The sequence below is a fragment of the Sphaeramia orbicularis genome, chromosome 24, assembly GCF_902148855.1.
Source record: "Sphaeramia orbicularis chromosome 24, fSphaOr1.1, whole genome shotgun sequence".
NCBI classification, from domain to species: domain Eukaryota; kingdom Metazoa; phylum Chordata; class Actinopteri; order Kurtiformes; family Apogonidae; genus Sphaeramia; species Sphaeramia orbicularis.
In genome coordinates this window covers 36,852,455-36,865,396 of record NC_043979.1, presented here as the reverse complement: position 1 = coordinate 36,865,396, position 12,942 = coordinate 36,852,455, and the positions used below count along the sequence as shown (strand labels likewise).

General features: G+C 36.1%; 1 protein-coding gene across 1 annotated transcript; it reads right to left on the bottom strand.

Moving 5' to 3' along the window:
- Window positions 1-6,311: 6,311 nt before the first annotated feature.
- On the bottom strand, window positions 6,312-11,679 carry cep57l1 (centrosomal protein 57, like 1). Its single transcript, XM_030129207.1, has 11 exons — window positions 11,379-11,679; window positions 10,637-10,808; window positions 10,338-10,526; window positions 10,035-10,156; window positions 9,567-9,680; window positions 9,402-9,479; window positions 9,171-9,251; window positions 9,004-9,078; window positions 8,665-8,924; window positions 8,375-8,519; window positions 6,312-7,235 (listed from the first exon to the last, which is right to left on the bottom strand). Exons 1-11 carry the CDS (start codon window positions 11,397-11,399, stop codon window positions 7,035-7,037), a joined length of 1,458 nt encoding a protein of 485 aa, XP_029985067.1. The 5' UTR covers window positions 11,400-11,679; the 3' UTR covers window positions 6,312-7,034.
- Window positions 11,680-12,942: the final 1,263 nt, after the last annotated feature.

Here is a 12,942-nt window from a genome sequence, read left to right as displayed (position 1 = left end):
AAAAACATACTTATATAAAACAAAATCATTAAAACTAAATTACCCAATACCAGCAGAAATATATTACTAAAAGCTTTCATAAAAATAAGCTTTAAGACCAGATTTAAAAATGTTAGAAACCTCGAGTGCCTTACATCAACAGGTAGAAAATGACAGCAAATGCTCAATTACTGTGTCACTTGAGATTTTCAGCAAAGGCCCTAACTAAAAGAATATGACTCCCTGTTTTTAACAAAATGTTCACCAACAGGACACACGGTCACCTCCCAAGGTCAGCATAGTCCTGCTAATGTTGCAAAAATCCCGTGTTTAAAGGAAATGTTTGTTTGCATGTGTCGCTGTGAGTGCACCCTGGTTCACCCGATCACTGTTGGTTCAATTGACTGGATAAAAAAAACACTACATTCTTGAATGAGGTGTGTGTGTCTGCGTTTCTGCTGAGTAGTCTGTTATTCTTCCAGTGGCCCAGAGTCACTGCATGTACTGTTTCTCCAAAGCAAGCTGAAGTTAAGGGGATAGTGATTTTTTTTTTTTTTTTTTGGAACAGCACCACAGTTCCTCTCCTGTGTGCATTAAAAACAATCAGCAACACTCTCTGCTGTTAATGGACAGAGATGATACCTTGCACTGCAATATCTGTGTTAAGACACCCTGTAGAGGTCTTTAATGGAAAGTGAAGTCCCAGAACTGTACTTAAGTACAAGTTTAGACTGTGTGTACTTGGGTATTTGCATTTTACGACTTTATACTTTGTACTACACGAAGGCAAATATTGTGCATTTTACTCCACATTGCAATTCTTCATCCAGCAAAAAGCATTGATTATGAATGTTTTTGATAATCTCAAAGACTAAATGTTATGGATTGAGTGGAAATCCTCGTCCTTAAGCTAAATCAGTGTCTTAAAAATTTTTTTTTTGATTGGCTGGAAAATGCATCATCGCCAAATTGAAAACAAGTGAGTTTTTAGCTCTGCAGAAGTGGTTCTCACCGGAGAATGATGGTACAAACATGATGAGCCTATAGAATGTGGTGCATTTCTTTTGATCTACCTTAAAAAAAACATACAGATGGGACCCAAAATGAGTCATGGAGTTGTTTTTATCTGGTCATTAATTATTATTATGACTGACTTATTATGACATTATTATTTTTTTACACTAATCATAGTGATCATTGAAAGGTGAAGTAATAATGTTGGCTATATCAGGCACCAAGTAAATATTTAGTCCTAGAAGTTGTGTTGGAAGTAGCAAAATGGGCAAGTGTAAGGATCTGAACGACTTCAACAAGGATCAAATGACTGGATTTTATTGGCTGATCCTGACTGCAGTGGTTAGAACCCTCCAAAAGAACAATAGATTAAGCATCTGTGGGAATATATTATTAGTACCTCCATCTTAATATTGTGTAGGTCCCTCTTTTGTTGCCAAATAGTGCTGACTCGAGGCCCGGACTCCACAAGACCTCTGAAGTAGTAGATCCTTTAAATCCTGTGAGTTGTTGATATGGGGCCTCCATGGATTAGGTCAGTGTTTTTCAACCTTGGGGTCGGGACCCCACATGGGGTTGCCTGGAATTCAAATGGGGTCACCTGAAATTTCTAGTAATTGATAAAAAATTAAAACCTACTAATAAAAATGTACATTATATAGCCTAAATGTCACCTAAAATTAACGTTTATTTGCAACATGTCATAGCAAACTATTACATGATCAAAAACAAATTAATTTTAGCAAAAAAAATGTCTCTGTTTTGAATGTCTGGGGTTGCCAGAAATTTGTGATGTTAAAATGTGGTTGGGAACCACTGGTTTAACCCCTTCATTCAGATGTTTACACTGGTTTAAGATGTTTGTGGCAAAAGATTTTATCACTTTGAGAAAGAACAGACTGTACCAACCAACTGAAAAAGGGGATTGAGAGCAGTTAATGTAGTGTTTTTCAACCTTAGGGTCGCTTGGAATTCAAATGGGGTCGCCTGAAATTTGTAGTAATTGATAAAAAAAATCAATCAATAAATAAATAAAAATTAAAACTTACAAATAAAAATGTACATTATATAGCCCAAATGTAATCTAAAATTAACATTTATTTGCAATATAGTATAGCAAATCATATCAAAAACAAATTAATTTTAGCAAAAAAAAAAAAAAGTCTCTGTTTTGAATGTCTGGGGTCGCCAGAAATTTATGATGTTAAAATGGGGTCACGAGCCAAAAAAGGTTGGGAACCACTGGATTACGTGCTCAGTTGAGTCAAGATCCAGTTATCTTTTTCCTTAAACCACTTTTGGATGGTACCACCCACTGCAGTCATCTAGGCAGCACAATGTGGCCCTTGTCAACATCACTCTGATCCTTATGCTTTCCATCTTTGCTGCTGGCCTGTTCAGACTTTGGGTCAGCATAATTTGGTAACAACAGACGGACCGTCACAGTATTAGGCAGGTAGTAATGATATATTCCCATAGATGCTTGCTTTGTTGTCCTTATGGTAGGTACTAACCACTGCAAATCAGGAACTGCCAAAGAAAATCAACACTTTTGGAGATGCTTTGATCCAGTCATTTGACCATCACAATGTGGCCCATGTCAAAGTTGTTCAGATCCAATTACGATCCGATTTTGCTGCTTCTAACATATCAGCTTCAAGGACTAAATAGTAATTTGGTGCCTAATATATCTTACTCAGTGAAAGGTGCCATTGCAATAAAGTAATCAACATCATTACCTGTGTAACAGGCCAAAGTAAACCCCCACAGCCAGAATATTCCATGATATCAGTAGTGTTGAGTGATATACACAAGAATTATGTAATTTTTCAACATTTTATTGGGGTTCAGCTTTTTCAGGTAAGTTAAGTGAGGAAGCTAACTGACTTAAGTCTTAAAACTCTAAATTATTTTTATTACTTCAACCAGAAAAACCTTGATCAGTAAAAAATATTAGACTTCCACAAAGATCCAAGATTATGACCACACTTCTCAGTAGCATTTACACATTAAAATAAAAGCACATTAAAAGCAAAACATAATGCAATTGTAACATAATGTTCAGTTCATGATATAATAATAATCCTGAAACTTCTGAAGACAATTCTAAGTTCTCACCACAGTTTAAATGTGAGTTAAACATAGAATAGAATAGAATAGAATAGAATAGACATTTCAGTGGTCATAATGTTATAGCTGATTGATATGCCTAACCAAAATGATACAATGTGAATTCCTTTTCTAACCAGTGATAAAAAAAAAAGGAGTGTTTACTGGAAGAGTTTATAAAGGGTGACCTAACCAAAGCCAAAAGTGGAATACGGCAGAGGCCTGGTGTAAAACACATACAAGTATAAAAGCCCCCAAAAAAGCAGAAGTGACATAAATTATGTAAAAAGATGAAAATTACATTAAAAAAAGACTTTCAGAGACTGTTTAGACTGTAGAGAGGTCAGTCAGGCATATGTTTATTTGTGTATGGCACCAGTCAAAGTATTTGTTGCTACATAGATAACTTTACTTGTAATTTTTGATTATATTAAAAATGCATAACAACAATTAATCATGTTTAATTAAAGTTTGCAAGTTTACATGTATTAATCTTGTGGGTCATGAGATGAAATAGTTTGGGAACTGCTGCTGTGGGTGAGACTTCCAACTAATTAAACAGTCTACAGCAGTAAAATGCAAAATACACATGAATGCTGCAGTAATATTGGTTCAAATATCACATGTAATAGTAAAACACTGAAGAGGAGCATATTACTGCACACATTTCCTTATCATAATCTAAATATTAGGTGCTGATAATGACTATTTTAAAATAATAATTCAATAGTACATACTTTTACTCAAGAGTTTGCTGTATTTTCACAGTGTGGCAGTAGTACATTTATTTCTTGCACCACTAGAGCCCTATATTAACACATGTAGGATGTTTCTTTTCACTCAGTTGAGTTGGATAAAATCTCAAAGAAGCAGTAGGATGTGTTCTTGTTGAATGCTACACTAGACGTTACCTTTATGTTCATGACATAATGGACCTCAAGCTGTTTATAGTCAAGCATTTTGCACACCCACAACAAAATGCATGACAAAGTCTCATACCTCCCCAGCCTCTCTACATGCACTGCTCTCTGAACGCTGCTATTCAACACCAGACAAAAAGAAAAGATGCGTAGAATAGATAGAATAGACAGGAGGAGATGCTGCCTCTTCTAACCTGATTGCTGTGTCCAGTCATGCCCTGTAATCTAATATGGAAGCACAAGAAAACAATGCGATATGTTAAGTTGCCCTCTCTCATGCTCACGCCATTTAACCAAGCAGCGAACTCCACATCATGCCGAGAATACCAGAACCAAGCAATGTTAGCCAGATAATGAACTGAAAAGGCAACAATAACAGTCAGCTGTTTCCTTCTCCCATGACCTAGAACCTTGACGCAGATAGTTATGTGACCACATATCTATTTTCTGTATTATTTCAACAGTTTGTGACCGTACAGCTGCTTTTGAGTTGTACTTACACCTGAAATAGGGTGTGACTCAGTTCATCTGCTTGTATATGAAAATGTGGCCTGGTTTTACAATAAAATGACTCAGCAGACTGATAATGGAAAGATAGCACTAGAGTGTCATGAGGCAGTTTCCTATGTGTTTGTTCATCTCATACAAGGTGGCTGACCCAAATAAACACACAACAAATCTGAAGGCCTCAGCCCAAATACTAATGTGTCCTGTTATCTGACCTGCCTACAGTTCAGATGAGAAATAGCAATCACTGATTTAAGAGGACAGAACTGCTTTGGCTCAGTGAAACAGCCAAATCCTGTGGCAAAAAGCAGTTCCTCCCACCAGTAAAGTGATAAAACCACATCCGTGTGTCCTTTGGCCTGGGCTGCATTTACTCAGCTGTCCAGGCAGCTGCTACATCTTCTCCATCTTTAGCGTTGACCTTTGCATATAAGTAGGAGCCCAATGTGCTTCACACAATTATAAAGTTGTTTAATTATTTATCCATGAGGCTGCATGGCATGGGTGAAAGCTTTTACTTGGGTAATAAACATAAGCTAAGCACTGCCATCTGGTGGTAAAAACAGACATCTTGAAAATCTCAATGCATAGCTATTTTTAAACTTCATTAATGTTGACAGTTACTTAATTTGATGACTAACAAACAAACAAATGCTTTAAACGTGGATACAAAGCTGAAACATACAGTATTTTTTCACTTCAAGACCAAAAAATAAAACACATCATCTCTTCATGACTCAAACATACAAAAACACATCACAAATTCTCATAATATCCACATTTTTATAGATTTTTGCTGCCTAATTTACATTAGAAATGAGCCAGCAAGGGAGTGCCAGTAGGTCACAGCTCATTTTAGAAACACACCAGTCACCACAACTGATACTTTTCTGCTGTCAGCAAAGATATCTCAGACTTGTGTTGATACAGAGTCATTCCATTTTGTTCACTTTTAAGGTTTCTTTACTCAGCATTTCTCCACCTCAAGCACATTTTGTCCTCTTTTGCATATTTTCAGTCCAACGTCATGCAGGTTATTAAAAGCAAGGGCTCTAATCATGTTTTCAGGTCAAGCTTAAACTGAACAGTCCAGCACCCTTCATCTGCTTTGTTTAAGAAAATGAACAGACATGTAACATTTTACCAATTGGTGATCCAATAAAAACAGGTCTGTGACACATTTTGGGTCCCCAACCTAAGCTTGCAGAAGACAAACTTAGAGTGAAGTTAGGTCGAACCATTGTTGCATTTTAACATTGAAAAGGGTTGTCAAATGACAAAACCAACCTTTTAAGTGTGATCAGCTCTTGAGTTCTATAAATATGTTGAAAATGACTAAAAATAATGTATTCCCATAATTTTTTCTCACAAACTGTGATTGATTCTAAATACATTTACTTTATTTAATAAGTGTGACTTCATGTGACTAGTTACCCTCAAACATTGGGTATAATGTCTCATCAGAATTAGTATTTGTACATTTCCCTGCAAATAATAATCTAGAGTTGTCACATTAGTCAATTATACTCATTCTCTGTTGTGTAGCCTTGCTGTCCCAAAATGTTCCAGCTGTAGTATACAGTTTGGGTCTTTACGTGCAAAAATGGTTGAACCAGTTGTCACATTTTTTAGAAAAAAATTCTCTTTTTGCAAACATCTCCCGACTTGGATAAGTTTCTGCAGTTGCTGGAGGAGAATCTGTTCCCCAACAGGAACACCAGGAGGTGAAATAAGAAGGTAAGGGTGTTTTTGATATTTTTACACTTCTAATTTTATATAGGCTATATTTTTTTCTTTGTGCAATAAAACAGTCTGCATCAGAATGACAACACATTGCAGTAAAAACAGTAAAGGTGTAAATGTGAAACATATCTACTCTCTTAAAATTATCCTCCCACAAACAGTAATGTGTAACTGCCCTGTGGAAAATTTGCAGCATTGTCCATTTTCAATCATCCAACCTTACAAAATTCTTAAAAGCACACACTATTTGTCCTTGTTTGTGAACATATGTGTCGTGTGGGCTTCTGTAGTTAATCCAATGCATGGTTTTCTTGGTACAAGTTGTTTCAAGAAACACGCTTACTGTTTTGCAAATGTTGGAGGATTTGATTTGAGACATATGCAGAACATAAGAAGCATTACAATGTGATCCAAAATATATGAATATAAACACACAATATGTAGAGCAATAATCAGCTTTATTTAAATATTAAAAATACAGCTTAATCTGAGACGAGATATACACAGACATTCACCTAAAAACACCATTTTTTGGCCAGGTTAGGATGTTTTTTCTTAAAGTCTATCTTCAACCTATGACAAATATTAAGTATTGCATGAATAAAAAAAAATACACCTAATTGTGTTTTTGTTTTTTGTTGGCTAAAAATGGAACAAAGGTCTTTAATTGTGGAAAAGGTGAAAACAGGCACAGAAGGGAGTTTTGTGGTTTACTCAGCTGTAGGATCAAACCCTGCACACAGAGTGGTCTTCCAGAGAAAATCATGTTTCCCAGGAGAGGTCGGACTGTTTAAGGCTGTTGCGGAACTTCTGTGTCTCACGGAGAAGCTGGAGGTTACTGTGAGTGCCCCCCCCTTTTTTTACCTTCTGCTTCGGTTTTACAGGAGAAGGAAGTGGGGGTATGATCCCAGTCAGCCTCTTAGGTTCATCACTACTGGGTTTCTGATGAGTCAGTTTATGGACCTGAAGGGTGATAAACACAAAACACTAATGTGGAGTCACTGATTGTCCTGTCTCTGTACCTCAAGTTGGATCGTAGAGCTCTGGTGACAGACAGTAAGTTTCTCATTCATTTCTGACTGTTTGCAACATTGACACTGATAAGCTTTTACAACACACCATTATGAAAATGTTTCGTCCAAGTGGAAACATTTTCAACTTGCACTGGCATATACAGTACTGTGCAAAACTCTAAATATGAATACTGTAGAAGTGATAAGGGATCATCTAGCCACAAAAAAGGATAAAAGATCATGAAGCCTCTGAGACATTCTGAGGGTGTGTAATATTACACAAGATTATTTAAGAAAACATCCAGACATTCGACCCATGAGAGCTGCAGATTTACTGAATCCAAATGGAGGTAGCAATAAATACTGACTTTACTTGCAGAAGATGTTTAGTTCTGATTCTTTTGTGTGTTTCAATACTGTGCACATATTTCCCATATGTTCCTTGTTAGAAATAAAGGCACACACCCATTTCAACCCTGCAAAAACAACAAAGCTAAAGGCTGCCGCAGACTTTTGCGCAGAACTTTATTTACATCTGTGTTAAACTTAACAGGGTGTTTATAAGGATCAGCCACTTAAATTTTTGGGTTTTGAGTTAATTTTAACTGCTGAACTGATGGACACAGAGTGAGCACCAAGTTAAATAGAGAAATACATGATATACAACTTTTCTACCATGACCAAATTTATGGATAAATTAAAAAAAAAATGTTTTAGCTATTAAAGCACTGCAGTTAAATACAAAGCAAAACAGTATGTAGTTCTGTGCGGACGTAGGTTTTTAATGTAGGAGTGTGGTTATTAGACTGAGTTAGGTTTATCTACTTTTTGTCAACAGGCAAGTGCAAGGCAATACAAAGTAAAATGACAGTATTTGGTTCAGTGGTAGGTATAAAACTTTGTGAAAGAAACATGGACACTCACAAAATATTTAGGCAATTAAAGAAGAAGAATGGATTTAGACAATTAAAGCTACACTGAAAGTAGACCTTATTTAATAAATTAGAGTTTGACTAGTTTCTTTATGATAGAGCAAAATGAGGCTAGAGACTGGGCTAGAATTTTAACTACTGTAAATTTTTCACAAACCATTTGCTGATGTTTACGAAGCTTGGTGATCTGAGCTCCCTTCTCCTCCATCCTCATGACCACTCGTTCAAGTTCATTTTGTAGGTCTTGCCTCTGCCCCCGATCATCAGTCTCATCAATCTGACGTACCAACTCCTGATGCTCACTGATGAATACATAAAACACATGGCAGTCTAAGAAAACTATCAACTAAAAAAGGCAGAAAATTTTATTGTACACCCTTGCAGTGTTTTCCATTTCCCATATTTTGCATGAATGTCATTTACAAGCTGAAATTATTTCTTACTCACAAGCTCATCTGTCCAAGCTCGTCCTGTAGAGCTAAGAGCAGGTCAGACAGTGAGCCCACTGACTGCTCCTCCTCTTCCTCACTGTGAGGCTTTTGAAAAGCAATGGAAGATGGACAAAAATCCTTCTGAAGACTCTTCTTTGCTGTACAGCCAGACCTGTGCAGAGCACTGACTCGTTCACAGAGCTGGGGCTGGTGGTGCTTCATCATGTGAAGAATGCTTTGTACGTTTGCATGGACTGAATGGCTTGGGCTTGTCGACTGAGGAAGGTACATAAAAACAATTAGCAAAACAGAAATAGCACATGGTTTGGTTAACACTGTGTTGAAAATAACTTACTGTTCCTGCAACAAATGGCATCTTTTTGTGCCTTATGCTGCTTGGTGACTTCGGCTCATTCTTTTTAGAGGTTTTCTGGGACAGAGAATACTGTTGTATTATTGCATGTTACTGACTTTGATAGCAGTTACTGCAAATAATACAAATGAGCACTATTCAAAGAGTACCTTGGAGTGCTTTTTTGTTTTCTTTTTTGGCTTTGCATCTTCCTTTGGTATTTGCAGATTAATCTCTAACTCCTTCTGCAGCTGCAGCAACACCAACATGTTTAAAATACAAGGAAACAGTGTTTGTATATATGAATATTAGATGGAAAATTTATATATTCCATTGATTTTTTGTGTGATACATTTAATTTCTCTCATTGTTCTTTGAAACAAAGTCAAAAGTGTACTAACCTCATCAGCTTTCTCCTGCACAAGTTTACGCTCATGTTGTTCTTTCAAGAGATTCTGCTCCAAAATAGCCAGCTTCATCTGAAAGATTAATATGAACCAACTTTCATTAAAACAATGACTTCTTTGCTCAACTTTTGATGAGTTTTACATTTATATGTAAATTACCTCTGCCAGAGTTTGAGTTCTACTCAACTTGAGATACTCTGATTCAAGTTTCTCCAGCTTCTCGCTCTGTGTCTGGCTGTTTCTGCTACTGGGCTGTTGGTTCTGCAGTGAAGCCTATTGAAGAGTTAAAAAAAAAAAAAGAAAATTTTTTAATCTGATAAATTGCACACACTCACTTTCTATCTTTATGCAGAAAAGCCAGGAAATAAAATAGTACAGATAACGACACGGTAAATATACAAGGTAAAAACACTACTATTAAATATTAGAGCTGGTTTTCACATTAAAATGCATATATCATTCAATATTTAAATCAGAACTGCAATGTACAGCATTTAGTTAACCTAATAGATCCAGAATAACTGTAGTAGTGGAAAATATTAGGGGAATTGTAATGTATGTGAAAATAGATCTATTTAATCATTTTTAGTTTACCACTTTTATACCCTTTTTAAGGTGTTGGGTTACCTGATTCTCCATGAAAGCATTCTTGTCTTTCTTCGCATTTTCAACCATCTTCCTCATGTAATCCAACTGCTTCTCAAGAACCTTGCATCGTGCCTCTGCAGACTGTAGCTTTGAACCCAACTCTGCTTCCAGAAAACACAGATCCATTCATGGCTTACCATAAGAACAAAGAAGGCTACATACATAAGTGGTCACTGAAAATATTGCTTGTACAAGTACATTTGTATTACTAGCGCAGATTTAATTGTTACTGTATCCCAGGGTGATGAAGTATTCAATCCCTTTGCAATATTGATCATTTACCTCTCTGGTTTGGGTTATCTGTTTGGGGCAGACCTGCTGCTGGTTGGTTCTGCACTGTGTGCAAGGCTGTGACCTGCTGCTTCTTTTGAGCATCTTGAGAGAACTGATGATAGTTCTTCTGTGCTTGCTTTCTTTCCAGCTCCAGGCGCTTAATTTTCTCCTGAAGGGTCTTCAGTGCATCAACTACAGCTGAAATGCAGTTAATTACATAAATATATACTGTAACAACATCTGGCAATATACAAATACTAATCTGTCGTCTGGCAGAGTCTGCCAGTTTTCTGACTGTGCTGTCATACCTTTGTTGTCAATATTAGGCTTTGTTTGTGATATCACAGGGCTGGTAATCTGTGGTTCCACACTGATGGATGAGGCTGCAGGGAACTCAATCCTTCTTGGAAGTGTTATTATTTTGTCTGGTGGCTGGTAATAACTTCCAATGTAGCTGTTTTTGGACGGAGAATCCGAAATCTGCAGAAGAGGAGAGGAACTTTATAAGTTTTACGGTCCTGGATGTTCCTGCCTAATAGTCAAACCATTTCAAATTTGACATTTCCTATTTATATAAAATGGGGCATACGCAAACAATATAAAAATAGAAATACAAACTATATGCAGTTTGATATCATGACAATTCCAAACTCATTATCATCCAATTCAGAAATATATTAAACAGTACAATGGAAATGAAGAAGAAACTTTAAAATCACTGACGAACAACTAATTAATCGACACCTGTGTTAACTCAGGCAACAGAACAGTGTGCTGTTGACCAAGCTATTGAAAGCTATGGCAACAATAAAACTCCTCATTTACGCAGGCTATAACAGACTGATTTATGATAACTTTGTGACATTATGTAAAGCACTGCCTGTGAGCATTGTCCTTTTGCATCACTCTTGGCTCAAATTTGACGGCACTGAGCTAAAACGTCTTTACGACTGCTAAACGTTAGCTAAAACTAGCTAGTTACACTGCCTAAAGTAAACAACAACAAAGCTAATGTGTTAGCCACATCAGAGCTAACGACGAAACTAATACCTGATCGTTGTAGGTCTCCATGTTGTGACATCAGGCGCGATACAATTAATGAAACACACATGAATATAGCTAGCTGTTTCACACAAAATAATTTATAATTTGTTTGTGGCTAACTGACTTCCGTGGTCCGGACTTTTTAAATTTCCCTCCTCTTTGCCGCTCCTCACTGTGGTTCCGCCTGCAGCGACTCCCCGAATCTGTCCACACGTTTATACTGGAGGATAAAAATAAGACAATCCTTCACAGGAGAAAACTAACATATTTATAGAGTTTTTAAATGTAGAAAATATGTCATATTCTCAGCAACATTTATGTGTGGTTATGCCATAATGTTACAACAGCTTTATAATAGGTGACCTTTCCCAGCTTTATGTATTATGAAAGAAATAAGACTTTGGAATTCACGATTTCATGCATTATTATTATTATTATTATTATTATTATTATTATTATTATTATTATTATTATTAGTAGTAGTAGTAGTAGTAGTAGTAGTAGTAGTAGTACTTTATTCATCGCCTAGGCATAGCCCCCTGAGAAATTTAGGTTCCACTTCAGCAAGAACAAGAACAACAATAACAATAAGAAGTAGTATTGTTACTATTGGTTACTGACAAGGACATACATTACTATAAATTCACATTACTATAAATACACCAGAATTAGTCAAATGATTATTTTTCATGCGCAGTCCCTGAGCAGATATTAAAATGTCTTTAAATATATAATAATATAATATTATTTATAAAAGATCTAAATGTACAGATACTTATACCTAAACACATGTACTAGAAGAGTCTTAAAATAAAAATTAGACATAAAAGTAAAAAGATAGGTGTTACAGAGTGAGACACTGAGATAACAGAAGCAGGAGAGACAGGACTAAGGAAGTGCTAATGTAGGCAACACTGATTATTAATGAACCTTTTTTTTTTTTTTTTTTTGTCTTTAATTAATTTTGAACATGTTGTAAGATGTCAGTTCTCTGATGGTCACTGGGATAGAGTTCCATTCGTGCATGTAACTGCAAAAGATCACTGACCAAATCCACTTTTTCTGAGTGGAACAATGCATGCCTCTCTAGTTGCATGTCTTGTAACATGGTAGTACTCTAAGAAGAATGTTTGTTTGCACAGCTAAAAAGAAAAGACACAAAAAACTAGATCACAATACAATAATTTGTTCATGTGAGACAAACAAAAATCCCAAGAGGTTTATAAAATGATCTCACCCAAATAAGTGTAAACATTCAAGACAATGGCCAAAGAGAATAAGAAGATAAGATAAAGATAACTTCAAGTCAATCGCCATGTGCATATTTTCACAACAGTGTGCAAAAGGGCTGTTGCAACAATAAGGGACATGGTGAGTGGCAGGTGTATTGCATCAAAACACATAGCCATTTGTATTTACCTTTTACAGATTATAGCACTTCATAACCACCTATTGCTTTCTGATTTACAATAAAAAAAACTCACATGCCTAAAAGCTAAAATAATGTAAAAGCATTGTAAAGGAATTATTTACCATTGGCATAAGAGCATAAGCTTAAACATCTCATTGT